The sequence below is a fragment of the Hemibagrus wyckioides genome, linkage group LG02, assembly GCF_019097595.1.
Source record: "Hemibagrus wyckioides isolate EC202008001 linkage group LG02, SWU_Hwy_1.0, whole genome shotgun sequence".
NCBI classification, from domain to species: Eukaryota; Metazoa; Chordata; class Actinopteri; order Siluriformes; family Bagridae; genus Hemibagrus; species Hemibagrus wyckioides.
Window position 1 is genome coordinate 12,714,023 of NC_080711.1, and position 22,646 is coordinate 12,736,668.

General features: G+C 36.2%; 1 protein-coding gene across 1 annotated transcript; it reads right to left on the bottom strand.

Moving 5' to 3' along the window:
- Nucleotides 1-2,295: 2,295 nt before the first annotated feature.
- On the bottom strand, nucleotides 2,296-21,192 carry zgc:171844 (uncharacterized protein LOC100151763 homolog). The gene is made up of 6 exons (XM_058405497.1): nucleotides 20,927-21,192; nucleotides 14,142-14,265; nucleotides 10,533-10,606; nucleotides 8,817-8,931; nucleotides 4,969-5,039; nucleotides 2,296-3,542 (listed from the first exon to the last, which is right to left on the bottom strand). The coding sequence occupies exons 1-6, from the start codon at nucleotides 21,003-21,005 to the stop codon at nucleotides 3,424-3,426; spliced, it is 582 nt and encodes a 193-aa protein (XP_058261480.1). The 5' UTR covers nucleotides 21,006-21,192; the 3' UTR covers nucleotides 2,296-3,423.
- Between the last annotated feature and the right edge of the window lie 1,454 nt (nucleotides 21,193-22,646).

Genomic DNA, 22,646 nt, shown 5'->3' on the forward strand with positions numbered 1-22,646 from the left:
GGCTATGTTAAATTTTTCTTTGGGGTGAAAGTGTGTATTTAAGGTGCTCAGTGTTCCTGGGATCTATATCAATTCAATTCAGTTTTATTTCTATAGTGCTTTTAACAATGGACATTGTCTCAAAGCAGCTATATAGAACATAAGAAATATAGAACATAAGGTTCAAGTTTAATATTAGACAAAATGTTTAAGATTAATATTAGACTTAAATTAAAATGTATTTGTAGTATTCAGTAATAAGCAAGCCTTAGGTGACTGTGGCAAGGAAAAACTCCCTTGAAAGGAACCTTGAAAGGAACCAGACTCGAAAAGAAAACCCATATTCATCCTCATTTTGTAAATTACCACAAACACCGGTGAGTGTGATTATGAATAATGTCCTTTCTACAGTCATATACAGTCAACTGAAGTTGTGTAACCTGAGCAACTCATAAATTAGCTCATCCACAGCGATCCTAACCAAATTAAAACAGCTATTAAAATGATAAATGCATATCCCAGCTTGTTAAGAAGCTGGGGTCAGAGCACAGTAGAAAGCCATGATACAGTGCCCCTGGAGCAGCGAGAGTTCAGGGCCTTGCTCAAGGTGGTGCTATAGGGCTTGAACCTGACATTCTGATCAGTAACTCAGAGACCTAACCATTAAGCTTCCACTGGGATCAGCACCATAGAATGAATGAATGAATGAATGAATGAATGAATGAATGGATAGTTATGGAATCTATCTTCCTAAAGCAGTTCACTGATAGGAAAATCTTTTGCAGGTTTCTATATAGAATATTTAATTTTTTATCAGATAGGACAAACAACAACAACAACAAAACCTTCAAGCAATCTGGATTATTTTTTTTCTTTCTTTTTATTTTCTTTTATTTTTTGTACATACCAAGAAATAATGGAACTTATGTGAAATTAAATATATATATTTCAAATATATATATATATATATATATATATATATATATATATATATATATATATTTCATTGAGTGGGTTGTTTTTTTTTACATTTTCATAAATAAGATGTTACACAGGGTAAAACTTTCAAACAACAACAAATAATTAAATGGAATTTAACCAACATTTACCTTTTTAAGACATTGCAGACTTTCCTTCATGCATCTCAATGAACCTCCGCACTCGGTGTATGAGTCATCCTGCTACGCAGTGCAGTGGCTCAGAGCAGAACGTGGAAAGGTCCAAGAAACAGCAGGTTTACCCGTTCATCCACAGCAGTTCATGAGGCCATGCTCTATCAGTTGCTGTGTACTTCATCTTTTCTTCGGGAACAGGACGTATGCTGTTCATTCACAATATGTGATGCCAATCAACTATTGTTTTAGCTTGATTTCATTGAGATTGAATGATTTAATGTAGTAATCTTTCTATTATTTATAACAAATTAGGCATTATTACACTACATTGCATTAAATGTGACTAATTACATCATAATGTTTGAATTCTTGCTTCTGACTTTAATTTTCTATTTCTTTCATTTTCTATAACAGCAGAGCGCTGCCAGTAGAAACTAAATCACAGTAAAGAAAATTGATTATTAATGTGTTTGTTCTAATATGGTCTAATATGTAGACATTATAAAGTCTTCAAGACAGAGTACTTTGCGCTTTGTCCTGACATGACAAGTCACATTTTTGTTTTATTACAAACAAAAAGAGCAAGGCTGCTGAGGGAATGACTGTTTATAGCTGTTATAACGTGATGAAAATAAAACTTTAAAAATAACTATAAACTCATCAAGAAAAATTACGATGTCAGAAAACGCATTTGATGGCTATAGTATAAGAGGAGCACCTCATAGTTTTTTTCCTACACTGTCATGTTTTATTCCTTTTTTATTACCTTAATTATTGTCAAGGCCTCGTCGTTCTGTGGACATTATCAGTCGCTCCAGGATTTCGTGGTTTTGTGATCACAGAAATAAAAATAAAATCAAACAAACTTAAGCCCTTAACATTATTCAGAATGAACACAGATTTCCATGGGTCAAACAAGAGTACAGCTATTGTAGAAAGTAATTACGTTTACGTCTTCACTGGTATTAGCTTGAAAGAAGAATTCTGTGCTTGCAATTTCACCAATTCAAGTAGTTTTCCACCAAAAAATTTTAATAATAATGGGATAATAATAAAAAAAAAGCTGCAGCAAAATCAAACATTTTTGGATGCAACAATCGCAGAGAAACTCCACAAACTGCTGGACAGCCTGAGATGAATTCAAAAGAGAGCCTATAACTTATGGCACTAGTTATGGTACAAAACTACAGGACACTAAAAGGAATGTTCATTTTCTTTACTGAAAAATTTCATTTAGTGACACATGACCACCAAAAACATCAAACTTTACAATTCGCTGAGGTAAAGCCAGGCAAATCTTCTCTTGAGACAAACCAAACACTAGCTCTCTCTTTATATTCAGTATTTAACAAAGTTAAAGATGTTGCAGCCGAAATTGAGAACGATACACTTAAAAAAAGTGACGAAAATAGGTAGAAATACATAAGCAAGGGTTTTAATATATTTAATTCAGCATTTTCTTATGCCTGTACAGAATATTTTATTCAAAATATACATTCTTCAGCCTTCTTGAGTCAAATAACTCATAGTTTATTAACTAACTAATAATTAGTTTTTTCAGCAAATTTAATACTTTACCTCCAGTTTTTAGCATAGTGACGCTTCAGATCAAATTGAACTTCAGTCACGTAGCACATTATAGCACACAAATATGTTCAAGTCCCTTTTAACCGTGTTTCTTGATTCTGCTTAGATCTCAGCAATGTCTAGTTCATGCATCCATTCTTTTTGATTCTGCTTGGCTAGTTTGTAATATAATCTCTTTCTTGTTACTCATCCTTACACCCCCCATCTTCTCTCTCTCTCTCTCTCTCTCTCTGTTTCTCAAGCACATGGACATGTCAGTGGTTGAAGCTAAGGTTAAATATAGCTGTATTCAGTGGCAGAACATCGCAAGGACACCAGGCTCACACTGACAAAAGTAATATAGTGAAGTTAATAGCTGATGCAACTCATATAGCTGCCTTTTTTTCTTCATTTTCACAAAGACAGACAAGAGTAAATACTGTTCATTTAAACTACTGATTACCGAAGGGTTTAAATTTACCTTCTTACACTTCTTAACAGCTGAAAGACAGACACACACTACTGCATAATTACAATCAGTTCACTTGCATAATCTTTATCTCATTGTTGATTTCAAAAATAATTTCCACAATTTGCACATCAGTAATGAGACAAGTCCTCAGTACCTCATAAAATATACCTTTGTGGGAAAAAAAAGCCTTTTGCCTACATATATGATCTTTTCTTTCCATACTTTTACTGGGCTTTTTAATAACACTTCTTTTCTCATTCTTGTAGTCACTCTCATACTCAATTACTCTTACTACATGACAGAGCAAGTAAAACCGCAGCATTCTTTAAGCAGGGTAAGACCAGCCTTGGTCACTTTTGGAGAGGAGACCTGCTGGGCCCTAGAGGTCATTCTTCTTTTCTGAGTGGAACCTGAGAGAGAGAGAGAGAGAGAGAGAGAGAGAGAGAGAGAGAAAGTATTGTATGCTCGGTAAAAGAACAGTGAATAAAGATTTTTCTTTGTGTTTGGGATAAAAACCTTAATTCCAATTTTCCTTTAAAAGAAGCTTTCATAACACATTACAATAATAGCTCATGCAAAAATACCTGAATCAAAACTTACTTAAACATGAACTAATGATGACTTTAATAACTAATCAGTAAATATAATATAATTGAACTAAATATGAACTAATGAATGAGTCAACTAATGACAAAGAGCCAACCTTAACTACAGTGTGGGTCTTATTAATTTATGCGTGATTAATGACCACCTTGAGTACATGTTATTACACGATTGTTAGTTAATGTGTTAATTAACACATAGGCTAAACTTGTGTGGAAAAAAAGAGTATAAACGAGAAATATTGTGATTATACTGCTACATGGTAAGTTCATAAGAAGTCTATTATATTGACATGTGAATGGAAATATAAGTTCATATTTCTTTTCACATTTTTTTGATTCACATGCATGCCTTCATTCCTCAAAAAGCCTTCATCTTAAATGAGTAAAAGGCAAAGCATTGTCTAAACCACAGTTTTGTCTGAGAAAATGTATTTATTAACAGAATCTGATGTAAGTTTGGCTCAGCCTTCTCTGATCAGCACATTAGTGACCCCATAAACAAAATGTGCCACAATAAAGGTCTAGCTTTAAAGTCTCTTTCAAAAAAATAATATTAATAAGCACGTGGCATGTATCTACTGTAATAAACAAGGTTATAAACAAGGTAAGAAATTAAAGACAGGAAGGAAATATCACTGCAAATCACCCCAAAGTTATTCTGACTGATCAATTTGGATCTAGAAACATTTCTATGCTGCTGGGATTGCTCTCTTCCTGGATGACAATACCCCCATCAACAGGGCATGAGAGCTCATTAAATGGTTTGATGATGATGAAAGTGATGTAAATCATATGCTTTGGCTCTCACTGTCACCAGATTTCAACCTAATTGAACGCTATGGGAGATTTTGGACCACAGTGTTAGATAGCGTTCTGTACCACCATCATTAGGAGGAAATATCAGTTGGAATCTTTTCAGTACCGTTCCACTCTAAAGACTAAAATTAAGAGGCGTTTTGCCACCTATTTGTATAAATAGTATTATTTAATCTAGTTTCAGTGCCTTGCTTTAAACAATGACACTTAATATTTTAATATCTCCTTATAAGCTAGTTTAAATGGAGAAATGTGCCATTTCTGTGATATTAAATGTTAAATAAGGTTCAAAGTGTTTTGAAGTCCTTTGTTTAATAAATGCTGCTTAAGTAGTTTAGGCTTAACAACATTAAAATACATGTTTTCAGTACTGCATTGTGAGCACGAATCATTTTCATTACACTCATATACATACTTTTCTTAGTAGCGCTCACAGGAAATTTTGCCCGTAGGAACTCGGCCATCTCTTTGTCCTCTTCTTGCTCCCTGTGCGGAGGCAGAATTGTGTGTATGAATAAAGCAAGCTGTCTTGATAATAAATGCACAAATGTGCACGACTTAACAAGCGGGCAGAAGGAGGAGGTAAACAAATACAAATCATTTGGATGCTGCAGACACCATTATCTCCTGCATATATCCACATATGTAAATTACACTCGAGTCCAAAGCCAGGCAATTAGTGCTGCCCTTCCAGCTGACAGGAGAGGTTTAAATGATTGAAAAACTGTGACATATCTATCAGCTCCTTTGTGCCACCCAGCACTTTACTCACTGACAGTCATGCCACTCACTGGCTTTTACTGACAGGAGAAAAAGTGCAAATTTGCTTTCCATTTTAATTTGTGGGTTTTGAATTTCAAAAGAAAAAAGAATTAAATAACTTCTGTTTTGCAGTGTAAAATTTTTGACAGCTAGTACTGTGAACATCAGGGGATGGATATAGAGAAGCCTACCATCACATGTCACACTGTGTTAGCTGGTCAGCTGGGCACTGCTTTTGGGGAGATCTCAAGACATCAGTGATCCTAGAGAGCAACATAGGCAGTGCTCTCTGTGTGAAATGTGATGGCATTATTCTCTCCTCTGTCAATCATAATGACACTACCCAATCGTAGGCATCTGTGAGCCCAGATATTTGGAACAAGATAGATAGAGCTTTCCTCTAAATGTGTTACATTGCCCTGTGATGCAGCAGGAGCAGCTGTTTGAAAAGATACAGCAGTTGGTGTCACACACTTGATGGCAGCAAGTATTAGTCTTCACCCTCCTCGGTTGGTAGATGACGTATGATATGCAAAAGCTAACTGGTGACTGATGGAAGAAAATGTGAGAAAAAAATGGCAGAGAAGAATAAACTACTCCAACACATCCATAACACTTCCTCAGCAGTGACGGAGAAGGACTCGTGTGAAATACAGTTGCAGGTGTAATGAACACAAACAAGGTGGATTATTTTCTCCAACATCCTTTTCACATGTTTCGAACAAAACATGCAAATTTTGTCTAGTTTGAACAAAAGAGCTGTCTAAAGCCAAGCCTGTTGTTTTGTGTTTACTATATTTAACACACTTGCTATGCAGAACAGACATGACATGATTACAGATCTGAAACATATCCTCAGCAATCACAAATAGAACTGCATATCAGTCTTTCCATGAGTGAGCTCCACTGTGTAGGTGCTTCATTTTTATACCTTTTGAGCCCTTATAGTTACATCAAGTTAATGATAGATTTAGGCAGAATTTTTAGCCATGATTACATTATTACCTAATTACCTTATTATTAACTGTTACTGGTCAGGATGTAGATTATTTGTTCTTTGTAACTTATCCTTAAGGGCCTTCCCTTCAACAAAACCTCAGCATCAGGTGCTTATTATACCAGGTTATGCAGAACGTTTAAAAAAAAATGGAAAACTATTTTCTGATAGGAAACATGTCTACAGTTTTAGATAAAACATTTCCTTTGTATGATTGGATATAATTGTTCCAACACATATCTCTGCTGGGTGAGTAACAATTATAATTATTATATTATTAACGAATTATAATAAGAAGTTTAAGACAAATATTATTCATCAGATGAGATAGAGAAAACCGGTTATAACATTAATAGGGATGTAGGACTCAAGGAGTTTTCTGTATTGACTTGGATTTGTTTCAGAGTAACTGGCATTTGTACTTGGACTTGTCTCGGTCTTGGGCTTTGTTCTTGCTAAATATAGTCATGGACTCAACTGAGATTTTGCAAAAAATGAAGTTTGTGTTGTTTTTCTTTGCACAAAGTTTGACAAGAAGCAATTCCTTCTTCTAGAAAACATTGGCTAATTACTAGTGCAATACACACATGCGGCCAACTAGTCAAAGGAAAAGCTTGACCTTGAAAAGGAGTTGATGGTTTTTGGTCTCACTTTCATTTGGACATATTTTTTATTTGGCCTTAACCCCATTAAAACACAATCTTGGCTAGTCCTGTTCTTGGATTTCTCTTGTGTTTGAACGATGCTGGCCTTGACACCTGCAGTAAACTTACCATACTATGCACTGCTGCACTGTATATATTCAGTGTGTATATATATATATATATATATATATATATATATATATATATATATATATATATATATATATATATATATATATATAAAGCAGAAACTGTAAATCAGTTAAGTGGAATATTAATTGCTGGAAAGCAAAATCATTTGCTTTGTTAATATAGCCAACTGACATCTGGTCATAAGTTCCCTTTGTCCTGGTTATTTCTTTCAATTTGTTTAAGACATATGGAAACATTACCAAGAATTCCAGTAGAAGTTTAATTTGTGGGTAATGCATAAATTCTCCAGATGCATAAATTCCTTGACCGTCAATTTCCAGTCATGGTTTAAACAAAGATTTGCTGAACTGACATTGCTAATTTTAACTCACCTTGAGCTGTTGCTCTTTTTTCCTGGAGGCTCACTTTCAGTCAGTCTGCTGCATTTTTATTTCTTCTTTATGATATAAATCTTTGACATTTCAAAAATAATCAAACTCTTCATACTGGAAATGACCTCATACTGTTCTTTTTCTTTTCTTCAGCATTCAGTTCACAGAAGCTATAAATGAAATTGTCAGATGCTGCTCTTATTAGCTGTGTTGGCTATATTATAACACATAAGTCTACATGGTCTATAGATTTGACTTTTGAGCAAAAATATGTTGCAGGTTCAAACCTTATCGGAAAATGTCCATGGCTATTAAAGTGGGATTTGGGGTCTCTCAAAAGAACCATGAAATCCCAACTAGCTATTTTTATATACTTATGTATTTATTATTAACTTCTGTTTAATCCAAACCTTGATAACTCAAATGTCTGTAGAAATAGTGTATTTTTCATCAAAGCATGACTTCTGAACAGGCAAATAATGCACTAGAAAGTGATTAATTCTAACAAGGTATTTCTATAAACAAGAATTTATTATCAATTACTGGCACACATTAAGGCCATGTTTTATTTATTTATGCTCCGTTAGTGTAAATAGATACCAAAGAAGCTACATTCACTTTATAGCCATTCAGTTATCTAGCTTACACTGATATGTACATTACTGTTAAAGAGATTTACAGTAAAATTGGCTTCCCTTTGTCTGATGAGGAGTCATGAAGTGGCTTTTTATTTAATGAACACAGAGAAGAGGAGTGATACAACAGTGAACTGACCCAGTGAGGTTATACTAAATATAAGCACCCTTGGAACGCCAGTCAACCAATCAGATTAGTGGACTGAAAATATTATATAATGTTTCATTATATCATGGGGCTTTTTGCTGACCATAAAACAGTCAGGCATTTTGGTAGTCAGTTGCTCATAATATAATATATAATAAAATATCATTCATTTGTTCTTACTGATGGTTCGCAGCAAACCTCTATTCTTTTCATTCTGTTTCTCCTAATCTGCCTCACCTCATGTACCGCTCCTTCATCCTTTTTCATCTGTATATATAATGATACTAATCATGACGTGACCCGGAGTCATAGTAAAGCTGTCAGCCTTCGAAGTGAAGATATGAGAAAGGAATGTGCATGTGAGTGGGAACTAAAAGTAAATGAGTGTGTTATTAAGACTGATTGGACAGCAACTTGCTTGCTGTGGCACAGAGGGCACATCTGTGCCCTCTGTGCCACTGCAAGCAAGTTGCTGTCCAATTAGTCTTAAGCTTAAAGTCAGGCACTGGCTCAGCCTCAACAGTTTCTTTGTGCTGATACAAAAAACACCAACCTCAGTCTCTCAAACTCCACATCATCCACCAGAAAGTCTCGAGTCTCTACCAGCTTATGGATTTGCTGCAACAGCTCCTCCTCACGTTGCCGGTCTTCACTGGACTTGTCTTTATCTAGGAAACCATAAATTACCATAAATAAACTTTGAATATTTTTGGATTTTGCAATTACCAAAGCTATTTTCACATTCCTAACCTCAACTATTTGGATTTTTTATTAGTAGTAGTATTGAGGAGCCTGTTTGTAATGATTGTAATGACATTAAATAAATGTTTCCATACAGGAATATGCTCAAATATTTCTGAATCTATTGGTCATGGAATTCAGATGGTCTATTTAATGATTTTTTAAATATATTTTTTAAACATATATAATATCTACAAAACAGATAAACTGACATCACTTCACTACCAGAAAATATAGTTTTACCCTACAGTTTTGTGTAAGTAATTAATCTTTGAATATTTTTAGCACTATGGATTATGAAAAACAACTTAATTAGGATTATATGTCAATTTTTTTAGCTTGCTAATGAAGGCTTTGCCTGTAATTAGCATATTTCGTCTGTAGCTGAGTTTATTGCTCTATTTTGCCTCTTAGTGGAATAACAGAAATTGGCTAGAGTTTTTTGTTTTTGTTTATTTCTTGCAGTTTGGAACCTTTCGATTCAGAATTTTAATTTTTATTTGAAGCCTAAATCTGAAATACATCTGGATTTGAACCTTCATCTGAACAGTTGCAGCTCAGACTGGTGCAAATCAAATAAATTGTAGTTGACTTGTAGAAGTCATATGGAAAAATTGAAATAAAATTAAGGTCCATAAATAAAACATTTCACATGTCTGGAACAATCTGGAAACTTGCCAGGAATTTGAAGAACTAATAAGTAAACTTCTGTGGTTGTCAAGATTCAACTGTTTGACACAGCTTACATAACAACAAGCTGTTTGAAAGGATTGCATGAAGAAGCTTCTGGAGAGAAACCTGCAAAATGCAGTGTCTTGATTTTACTGGAATTAAATTTGAATGGTGTTTTGCAGTCAAACGAGATACTGAGGTCATGAACACCACAAATACTGAAGCGCCTAATGCTCACAGTATCCACTGATGCTCCAGGGATGTTTTAAGCCACTTTGTCTACTGAAGTGCTCTTGATAAGATACATGAAAAGGTAAAAACAGGATATTTTAACCCAAAACCTGATTGCCTCAGCTTGAGACTTGGCTGTAGTGAAATCATTCAGTAAGATACAAGATAACAATACCAGATGGTCATTCAAATAAACATGGAAATGGCTGCAGGACAAGAAAAGAAATGTTTTGCGACGATCTTCCCAGCCTACAGACTTGAACCACACTACAAACCTGTGCTATGAAGTGAAGAGGGACGTTCACATGCACTAGCATAAGATGACAAAGTAATAAATTTAGATGTTTTGTTTAGAATGAGGATCAAGAATTGTTCTCTAGAAGAGTCTTTACCTGGTTAGACATTACAGAAAGAGACAAATTTATTTCGCAACAATAATGAGTAATACATTATTGTATATAAATTCTCAATTTTTTAAAAATATATTCCAGAGATTATTATGTAGTTATAGTAAAACAACTGAACAAATCTCTGTGAGTTGCAACACCTAATCACAGCAGCGAAAAACAGCAGCTACAGAACGCTCACATTAATGTAATGATATTGTTTCTTTTTGTGGGCCTACCTGGGATCGATACCAATTTCTGTAGCTCTTTTTTAAGCCTTGTGATCTCTTTACATAGCTGAATATCATCCATCCTGGGGAAACATGATACAAAGCACACAAGATAAATTGGGAGACTTACTGTTAGAAATCATACCGAATTAAAATCTCTTTCAATTTCTGTTATACAGAGTTGTTACACAGATCATTAAGGCATAAAAGCAGTTAAAAAACAAAAAAGAAATATACACATCATATAAATGTCCTTCATTCAGATTCGATTGAATAAATTGAACTGAATTCACTTTGTTTAGAAATACTTATTTTAACACACGTTAAATAAAATTTCATTAAATTCAGCTTTATCCTGTTCCTGGAACAGGAGGCAGGAATACAGCCTGGACAGAAATCTGATGCATCACAGAGCACCACACACTCATTCACACATATTTAGAGAAGCCAGTCCACCTACTGTGTGTTTGGGAGGTGGGAGGAAACCAGAGAACCTGAAGAGAACTAATATGGACAAAGGGAGAACATGCAAATCTCTACACAGACAGTAACCCAAGCTTAATACCAAACCCAGCTACGCTGATATTGTAAGGCAACTACTCTACATTTACAGCATTTGGCAGACACCCTTTTCCAGAGCAACTTACATTTCTATATTTTTCTACAAGTGAGCAATGAGGGATTAAGGGCCTTGTTCAGGGGCCCAGCAGTGGCAGCATGGTGGACCTAGGATTCAAACTGACAACCTTCTAATCAGCAGTCCAACACCTTCACCACTAAGCTTTACCACATCTCCATACGGCTATAACCACCCCTTACTGCCCCACTGTGCCACTCATTATATTAGCCTTCCAAAAATGCCTTAATTTTTACTATCTTATCTTCCATTATGTGCCTTGTTTTGCTCAACTCTAGTCCAACTGTGGTCCATTCTATCAGAAACAAACAAGAAAACAGCAGAAAACTTTTCATTTCAATAGCTTTGGTGTAAATGACAGGTATTATGGGTGTTAGAGATTATTCTATGAGCTGATCTGATCAGAGGCTCGTGGTTTATTTGTGAAAATTACTCTAACCTTCTGTGGCCTCATTTTGATGATGACTCAATGCAAGTCTGAGCATCTTTCCGCTCTCATATCAGCTCTAATATTCAGCCTGTCGTTTGAGTTCGGGGGTCAGGGATGAGACAGACACAAAACATGCACACACACGCAAAACAGACATACACACATACACACAATTTGTAATTGTATATAGTTTAGATTTCCTTGGCAGTGTCCAACATCAACAGCATCAACAAAACACTGTATTCCTATTTTTAGCCAGGATGGTCAGTTGGTAATGAGAATCAGATATATTGACTCTTGCTAAAAATACTTAAAATAAGATCCTCCATACACTTTCACTTTTATGCTTCTGCCAAATTTCACATAAACTGATGTTATCTGGGGTAGAAATAAATAAATAAATGAACAGAAAAACTGTGGGCTATTGTTAAGGACATGATTTCAGATAATTATCACTGTTTAGGTTTATAATGTTATGTGTATTTCACACACACACACACACACACAAACACACACACACACACACATGCATATATGATGCAAGTGCTGCTTCAGAATCTGTAAGAAACTGGACTACTAAATTTAATATTTAATATTTCACTGGACCATAGCCATTTTAGTCTGAAGCTTCATTAGAAATATATCATATCTCATGAAAGGGGCAAGACATCTCAAGGGTGCTACAGAAAGAAATGCTGCTAAAAAAAAAGCAGACATGGGTTAGAAAAGAAGACGATCTCATGGGAGGTTTGCTGAACTGGGCAAATGAAACATTTTTCCTCTCTGCATTTTCTTGTTGAGATGGAAGATTCATGAAATGCAAGAACATGAAACCAGCAACAACAACAACAACAACGAAAAGTTTCAAAGAACAAACAGACATAGTCTTACACCAAAGACAAAATTTAGTCTAAAGATGAACAGAAATTATTACTAATGATGGCTAAATCACTGACAGGTGAGAATAATCAGGGAACGTTTTAGTATTTCAGGGACAGGGAGGAAGCAAAACATGGGAATATAAATTTTTTAGCTGTGATCGTTGCTTCTTTCAAGGAAGACATGTGTCTTGGAATCAAACCGAATAAGAAATGTTAGAAGACATCTGTCCTTAAGCTGTCTTGTGAATTTGACAGACCTCAGGTGCACATGCCATCAAGAAAATGTTGCCTGCTAGAATGAAACCAGTGGTGTCCATGGCAACAATATCATGTATATTGAACAATATAATATGATAGTGTCACCCTTTCAACCTGGAATCAAGCACATCTTGAGTAAATATATGGGCTGTATATCAGCTCTCTAGAGGAATGACAATAAAAACACTTCACTTGCCTTGATTTGACTTGTTCAAGTTGTGTATTCGCAATGTACAGACAAGTGTTGACACAGATGGAAGCAACAGCTTTCTCACTCCAGTGGTTAATTACATGTGACATATGGTTTCATCCATTTTTAAATTCCTTGATGAATGAGCTGTCCACAGGACTGTACCTTTAATCCTACTCCAGGGGTGGAAAAATATTTTGGCATATTTGTATTTTGCTTGAGTATGATTGAAATTAAATATATTTGCATACTTAATTACATTTCCAAGAAAAGTTAATTTAGTACTTTAGAATTTAGTATGTTACAGCTCTCCATAGATAGATAGATAGATAGATAGATAGATAGATAGATAGATAGATAGATAGATAGATAGATAGATAGATACTTTATTCATCCAAATGGGAAATTTATATATATATTATATATATATATTATATATATATATTGTGTGTGTGTGTGGTGTGTGTGTGTGTGTGTATACCACATATGCAAATACCCAAATAGCACAAGTGGAATTACAGGTTTTCAGCTGTATAATTATCAGCATGTGTCCACCACCTGATGCTCCAGTCCTTGCACTAGCTCTTTGTCACTGATAAACAGGGATAAAACTAGGCCTGAATAATTCTTACATTCAACCATCTTAAACGTACATCATAGTGGTTACTCTGTTTAAGTTAATTATTTAGCGTGTTTACTTCAATCCAACATTCTACTCCAGACACAGAGAAACTAAATCATGTAATTCAGTGCATGTAAAATATGATGTAACTTTGATGTGACGTGCACAGGATGAGAGGTTTGTTTACGCAAATGGAGGTAAACTAACAGTGTTACCTTGCTAGATAACGGAGCTGCTAAATGTACTCAAGTGGCTCTGCACCTTGTCTCAATAGATAATGTTCTTCCCCTCTCTGCCACCCCTCCCCTCTCTCTCTCTCTCTCTCTCTCTCTCTCTGTGCTCCTCGAAGCACCCGTCATTTTCAAAAGTCAGATATGACTCATCTCTGTGAATGCGTACACGCTGGGAGGTATAGATGGAGACTAGTGGATTTTTCCAAATTCAGCAGCATATCGTCACCAAAGAGCCTTCTGAGTACACAACCGAAATACAACATCGACTATATTTAAGAAAATGCTTTAACTAGAGGCAGTATCAAATCAGCCTCTCAGTCAAGTATTTGGTGGATTTGCTTGTGGAGAGGAATAAAAATGAACTCACATGTATCTCAGCTCAGACTCTCTCCGCACCAGCACATCTCGTATCCTCTCGATTTTAAACAGCTCGCCCTCGATGTCATCCACAGTAATGGTGGAGTCCGCCATGGACACAATGCCGTCTTCATCTGGGAGAGAGAATTGATGAGAAATAAGAAAGGAAGCAAAAGTGCCTCACAGTAGAAGAAAACCATACAATAATGATATTGTTTTATACAACAATTCTTCATAAACTAATTAATATTTCTTAGTAGTATTAAACTTACAATACAACACAACAATACAATAAGCCATGACAGGATTGTGCATGTGTTACAGTGATTTTATCATGAGTCAGAGTGCTCTGGCTAATTGCTTTTACGAAACGTCAACAAAAAGAATGTAAATAATATAAAATCTAATCCGATATTCATTTATGATTGCTGTAAAACAATTTTTCCACCACACAATGTAGCCTGTGAACAGTGAGCAGGTTGCTATGGCAAGTACTGGCTATGGCATTCTATGGAAAGAATAATGGCTTATAGTATAAGGGTTTTTTATCTATTTATTTAGAACCTTGTACATTAATACAGAATTCAGAATTAGTCTGATGCAGTGACGAGTGTGAGAAGGATTTGACAGGTTGCTCGGTTAATCAGACTCTCAAATCAAATCAATCCACTTTGTAATACACTGTCAACTATGAATTATTAGATCCTCAAAAAGTTGGTTAAATTCAGTCTGTTTATGAGGTTTACTGAACAGATCAAGTAAATTTAAAACATCCATCCATCCATTTCTGTGCTGCTTATCCTACACAAGGTCACAGAGAAACCTAGAGACTATCAAAGGCGACCCTGCACACAAGCTGGGGTACACCCTGGACAGGATGCCAGGCCATCGCAAAGCAAGAATCACACACATTCACCCACCACAGACAATTTAAAGATGCCAATCAGCCTACAACACTTGTCTTTTGACTGGGGAGGAAACTGGAGAACCCTGAGGAAACCCCTGAAGGACATGGAGAGCATGCAGGGAGAACATCTAATCTTGCCTCTTCTGCAAGGGTGTAAACTGGTATACCCTGGTGGCATGTAGGTATCTACACTACACTATCTTCACTACGATAAAGAGCAGCAGAAATGTATCAGCAATTAAAGAGAATGTGTGCACAAGCCAGGTCTAAAAACCTACTTGATTGACAATTCTCTAAAACAGAAGCTAACTGACACCATTTAATGAAGTTAAAAGGTAAAGCTTTGATGGCCAATGTGCTTTTTGGCTGCTATAGAACAAAAGACTACAAAGAAATCCCAGTCAATAAATCACGATTTGCAGTTGCTAGTTCTGTGTGCTCTATGAATGAGTCCTATGGCGTAGACCAGGGACATTCCACCAACAGACTGACATTTCTCCTTAATCCATCTCCACGGAAACAAGCAGGAAATTAGCACTGGTTCTAGCATACGCTATCACTCAATAATTGTACCCAGAGTTGAGGGAGGAAAAGACATCAAGCACTAGACTCCGCATTGATCTATGATACAGACCCATGTGGTGTGTGTGTGTGTGTTGTATGCATGCTTATTTATGTGTGATTCAAGCCGTTAATGAGTAGCTAACAGCATACAGATCTTTCGAGCTGTGGTGGGAAGCAAGAGGACACATCATTAAAACAGGTGTGATTCCTCTTTTGTAATTGGTTTCATATTACATTTTTGCTACAAATCTTTTTAGTCCCCAGGACAACATGAACAAACTGGTAAAAAAAAAAAACTGTTGCACTTTTGTCTACTTTCTTTTTTTCTAGTTTCCTGCATATACAGAATTTCAGCTTTCATTTCTTAATATTTATATCTAAATGTGTTAAACAACTTGAACATGGTGCCTTTGGTGTCAGACCACCCAGTCTTTTGTTGAGCAAAAGTACTGGAACAGATCATCATAACATTACATACTGTGGTAAGAGCACTCAATATTTGGTTGCATATCCTTTGCTTGCCATTACTGGATCAAGCTGGTGAGCCAAAGCCTTCATCCAACTGTTCTTCTGATATAATGCATTTCCAGGCCTGTACCACAACTACTTTCAATTCTTGTTTGTTTTGGGTGGTTTTTCCCTTCAGGAGGTAAAATGCTGCTCAGTTGAGTTAAGGCTTAGTGATGTACTTGGCCAGTCTAAAACCTTACACTTTTCTCCCTGACAAAGTCGTTTGCTGTGTTGACAGTGTGTTGTGGGTCACTGGCTTCCTGCATGATGACTTTCCGCCAAGGATTGGATGCATTTCTCTGTAAATTGTCAGAGAAAATACTTCTGAATTCATTTTGCTGCAACTATTTTGAGTTACATCATCAATAAAGATTGATGCACTGTTTAATGCAAGGTTATGTCACTGATTGTCTTTTTGGGCTTGTTCTTCACAGCTCTCACAATGTTTCTGTAATCAACTGCCGTTATTTTCTTTGGCTGAGTTGTTCAGTGTGCGGTTGTTAGCACACCAGTGGTAGTTTTCTTTTTCAGCACATTCCAAATTATTGTACTGGCTATGCACAATACGTTTGCATTGGTTCTGATCAACGTTCCCTCTTTCCTCAGCTTCAAAATGGCTTTCATTTGTTCCATCAATGTCTTCATGTTTAAATGAAACATACTAGCACATGCAGTCTCCAAGAGTAGACATTGAGAGCTATTAATTGTTTAAACAATCAATATCACAATACACACCTGGGCAACATTTTCCAATATATTCTTGATCACTTTAAAAATGGATGGGTTCAAACAAATGGTGCCATTTTCTAAGTTGTTTAAGTCATCTAGATGTAAATATTTGAAAATGTTCTCTTGTCTTTTAGTCATTTTTTGATCTCAACCCTGATGCCTCCAGAGTATAACAAAAACAAAAGAATTGTCTTGAGGTTCCAATACTTTTCTGATCTCTAAAGAAGATGAGGAAAAAGAAAGTAATAAGTCATATAGTCAGATATGCAGCAATCTCTTTGCTTTTTGCCTCTTCTCTCCTGGAGACCTTCAAATCCTCCTACACCTACTGCATGACAAAGCTGCTCTCTCTCTCTCTCTCTCTCTCTCTTCCTCTCTCACTTTACCTTATCTCTCTCTGTGTATTTAAGTTTTTTTTATTTATAGCAATGACTGTGGAAAAATTATGAACACAACAATTATTCATAATTCCATGAGTGTGTTATATATACTAAGTGTGTTATATATACTAAGTGTGTGTGTGTCTAATTTTCCATGGCCTCATTGCTCTTGTGTACCTCAAGCTGATTTCTTACTGTCTTTCTGCTTATCAGAGTAAAACATCCTCCATGCTGCTCACTCCACACGCCACTTCGCCTCAAGTCATCACCTCTGTCAGTTATAATGTCCCTCTCTATTACAGAGGAGTATGACTTGTGGAGTAAAAATAGTCCATGATTTGCTAAAGTGTTATAGAGTGAATAAACACCCTTAGAAATAGCAGCCTGATGAAATGTGTGAATAACACTTAGAACTGCAAGAAAAAAAAAACCGTCTAGGCTTGGTTTTTATCCTTATCTGAACAGTGTATTACATCTGGTCTTACACTTAGAAGCTGTTCCCTTGGTTACAGTATGCCCTTTTTCTGACATTCACTCACAGTCTGGGGTGAAATACCATAATCTCTTAATTAATTTGATTTCATAAGAAGCATATGTGGTAAACAAGCACAAAAGAGGAAAAGTTTCTAGCTATACACTTAAATGAGATGCATATAACATGAACACCAAACAAGCTGAAGTCTTCCTCACACACAAACACACACACAGACACGTGTGTGTACAGATAACCAGCTGCAGAGTCGATGCAGTCTGAGTCATAGTACCTGAGAGACACTTGCACAGCGGGCTGTTCATCAGAGTAGCATTCACTTCAAACACGCACACCCACGCTGAAAAGCACGACCTCTCTGGTCTTAAGAGTGTCTAAACACGGGAAAGATCTTGATTGTTCTTTAACTTACACATCAGCAATTTTAAGTATTTATTATTGTATTTAGTGAGACTTCCTGTACAAAAAGGCTAAAGCCAGCATGGTGTCTTTTGAAATAGGAAGGTTTGTTCATGGATAAATTCCAAAAGACTAAAATTAGGATTAAAATATATACAGTATGCAGTAGGAAGAGTAGAGGACAATGTTTAGACAATTTGCAAACAGTGTGGACTGTGATGATCCATTTTATTTACTCTGGTCCATCCTTTCTCATAACTTACTAAAGGATTGTGGCACAAAATGTGATGAAGAGAATGTAAAAAAAGAGGATAAACTGATGCAGTTGTCATGAAGGTTCTCCCGAAAAGTTAACACAAAGAGTGAATATCCCACCTTAACATGTAACCTGATTTTAAGGTTATGTTTTCTTCTTCATAATAGTCATCAAAGCCTGTTTATTTTGCACTTGTGAATTCTCAGCTGACATTTTGTGCCTTGTTTGTGCCCTTTTGCTCACCACCTCCAGCTTTCAGAGATAATTTACAGTTAAAGCGCACACGTCCTGTTGCGCCGAGCCTATCAAAGAAAACAAACTGCTTCATGCTTGCATGCTGCCTTGTTAACCAACCACAACAGGACATGAGGAATCTGGCATCTGAGACCAGCCTGTTCCCTTCAAATTTCACCGTTCATTACTCACTGTGGGGTTTATTTGCGCTTGTTTGTGTCCTTTAATTGCACCTGTGTTTTTATGTGTTTATTATTAACAACCCTTTCCATCAGTGTGCCCCCTAAATCCAGCTCATCAAAGCACCTGCTGTTAGCTGGAACACCTAAACACTACTGAATTTACAGGAACCCTGACTGACAGAGAACTAGACACATCTTCTTGTTCTGTTTAGCTCGAGGTTGGTTTTCCAAGGCATGTGGTGGTTCTGATGCCTGTTCAGAGAGCCTAAAGGGAACCCTGACATTTTATCTCTGAGCAGATATTTTATTGCCAGCTGTTTGCATGGAAGAAAAACAAATATCAAAAACTGTGCTAATTTAAATGCACTGACCCCACTTTTAAATTGTTGACTATTTCCCTTGGAATTCTGTCAGTCGACCCAAATGACATCAGGAAAGCTCTGACTCCTCACCCCACACCTGACCCTAACCTTAACGTTAACTCCAAATCATTTATCATAGAAATTCTTGAGTATCTGCAAATGCGAGCTAATGTTGCACTGGGGATTGATCAATATATATTTTACACACACTTTCACTTACAGAACTTTTCTGTAAAAACAATCTTCAGCTAATACCTTCATGCCCGATACCACAGCACACCTTCAGAAAGCACAAGAGGAACCTACACTACATTAGACAGGTGGTTTTAATGTTATGGCTGATCTGTGTATATGTACAATAATGACGTCAGTAAAACATTTGATTTGAGCCATTTGCAGATTAACACTACAGCAAATTGGCTTACATACAGTTGCAAATGGTTCAATGTTATAAAATTTAATTTATAGTCTCTGTCTTCGCTCATATTCATAAAAAGGTTGACCGGTACTGAAGTCTAAGGTGTGAGGACACATTTGGACATTGTGTGTATTAGAAATAACTGTTAAGCTAATTGCTGATTCCAGTGATCACTCAGAACATGAACTTACTAAATGTCTTCTGCTCAAATTAGCAACACCTAAAAGAAATGTAATAAATATTTCTTCAGCCTTATTTAATCTCATTTTTATTGAAACCCTAATGAAGTGTGAAGTGAAGTTTGAAATTTGGGAAGATCCAGTGACATAAAATTCTTTTCTTATACAGCACTGGAAAAGCAACTAACATGACCAAATGGTGACAACAGTTACCTTTTAATGCTTTAGCATTACTGATTAGTTTATGGCAATAAATCAGTGTAAAGTGGTTATACGTTCGGTCATATTGTAACCTCTGACCACTTTTGACTAGTTTCATGCATGTTCTAATGAGACATGAATCTGACACAGGCAGAATAATATTACCTTATTTCATCTTTAAACATTTCCTTTGTTTCTTTTTGTTAGCTTTCCTTTTTTTAAAAAAAAAGAGCCATGATGTCTGAGAGAGTAAATAAAATGAAAATTTGAAACCATGACACTACAAGCTATTTTCATATTTACAAAATGAGTCAGATTAAATATGAAATATTTGTGGTCAGCTTTTGATTTTCATGGCTTAGGGAAAAGGATGAGCATTGATTACAGTGTGTTTCTACTATGGATCTATATGATAAGAAAAAAAAAATACACAAGCAATGTCAAAGATTTACTGACTTCCAAACTATTTTTTCCCATCTCCTCTGCATTTTTCTTTATCATTGCACTTATGATCTCTTACTGTCTCTTATATAAACACTTTCTGATGAAACCCTCTCCAATTTATCTGGGCTTGGAGCCGGACCTGGGATGCATTGTGGTTCATTTGCCCAGGAATCAAACCCTGGCTGTTGTGGTGAGAGCACTGAAGCTTAACCACTAGCCCCAATGGACCCTAAAATCCTAAACTATATAGAATACAAAATGTGTAAATGTTTTAATGGCTTGGTTTGATATAATAATAATAATAATAATAATAATAATAATAATAATAATAATAATAATTTAGGCTACAGCAACAAGGACAAAATTTTCCACTATACTTTTTACACAGTGTATAAAGCCTATTTGCATTCAGATTGCAATCAACTGACTACGACTTTAACATTAGGCTGTAACTGACCACAGTGCCCTGTACAGTTTATACTGGGATGTCATCAGTTATCCTCCACACGCACATCACAATACACAGTTGTAGTTGCTCACCTGTTCTGCGCGCGTCCTCACGCGGCTCCGCTCGCTCCACAGAGCCGTACAGCTTCCCACATCTGCGCTCTTTCTGCATTCTACCAGAGCGCTTCCGCTTAAAGCACGAATTCACCAGCGTTCTGTGTCCAAATGTTTCTCATTAAAACCGAAACGTGGACAGAAATCAGCGTTAAGTCATTAAATGATGACTGTGATACGCGCTTCACACTCGCTTGCATGAATGTGAGTGGGCATGTGTGTGTGTGTGTGTGTGTGCCTTACAGAGGGAGTGAGAGAGAGAGAGCGTGCGTAAAATACAACTCCTGAATGGACTCCAAATACTGAAAAACGCCACCTTGTGAGCAAACAGAGACCACCGGCTGAATTGTTATACAGCTGAGCATAAGTTTAAAACCATGAAACCGTTTCATTTACGAGTTTTGAAGATGTTTCTATGATGGTATAATATTACGTGAAACACCCCCACCTCCCTTTGTGTTGCTGTGAAAGTTAATATATCACCTCCAAGAAACAGTCTTTGTCCAAGTTTCAGTATAATCTGACCTGGATACTGTATAGAACCTGCTGCTGTAATCATAAAGACTGTGATGCTCATACTGAGCATCTTTTCAGCACAATACTCACTTTACAGTATACAACTGTGGAAGAGTAATGCTCTATAATCGCACTATTTGGTGTCATCAAGAAGATGATGGGTTCCAGTTTGAGTATGGATTATGTTAAGAAGCTTTTCTCTGACATTATCACCTCTGATTTGCTCATAAGGATATCTATCCATCCATCCATTTTCTATACCTGCTTTATTCCTAATTAGGGTCACAGGGATCTGCTGGAGCCTATCCCAGCACACATTGGGCGAAAGGCAGGGGTACACCCTGGACAGGTCGCTAGTCTTTCACAGGGCCTTATAAGGATATACATATAATATAAAGCTACATGTGGGTTTCTGTTAATACTGCTTTGTGATAGCATGCATGGCTGAAAAGAAAATACAGTAGCTAAGTGGTTAAGGTGCTGGACTACTGATGGGGTTCAAATCCCAGGTCCAACAAGCTGCCATGGCCTTGGATCAAAGCTCTTAACCTTCAATTGCTTAGGTGTATAAAATGAAGTAAATTGCACTGGATTACAAATGTAATTTGAAAGCACTATATAGTTCAAAAGTAACTAAATTTAACAGTGAAAATATGTGCTTTTTTGGATCTTGTTGGCTATTTGCATACTTGTTTGGACATTTTGTGCATTAACAAATTCTCAAACAACTGTTTTAACTGATTTAAATCATTAGTGTTTGGCATACAACTAAATTCAGAGATTAAATCTTTTGAGCCTGCAAACTTGCTATAATATTTAGATGAAGTAAAAAAAAACGTAGTTTTGTTATTTTTGGTATTTTTTTTCTTTTGGTGCCTAGGAACCAAGTGAGAAACAAACATTTGCACTCATCCAACTGTAAATGTTTTCGAGTCATTCTAAACCCTAACTGGTGTTAGGTAAATGTATATCAGATTGATTTTAGAACTGGCTCAGCATTGTACATTGTTATCAGGTGTGTTAGAGCATGGCATACACTTAACACACTAAATTAGGCAATGTGACCCCCTCCAGTGCTACTGTATACTTCTCTCTATGCATTCTCTTCTCAAATAGAGTAAGAGTTATTGGGCTTGTTCCAATCAGGGAGTCACAGAATGTCATTAGGTTGAACCCTATGGCA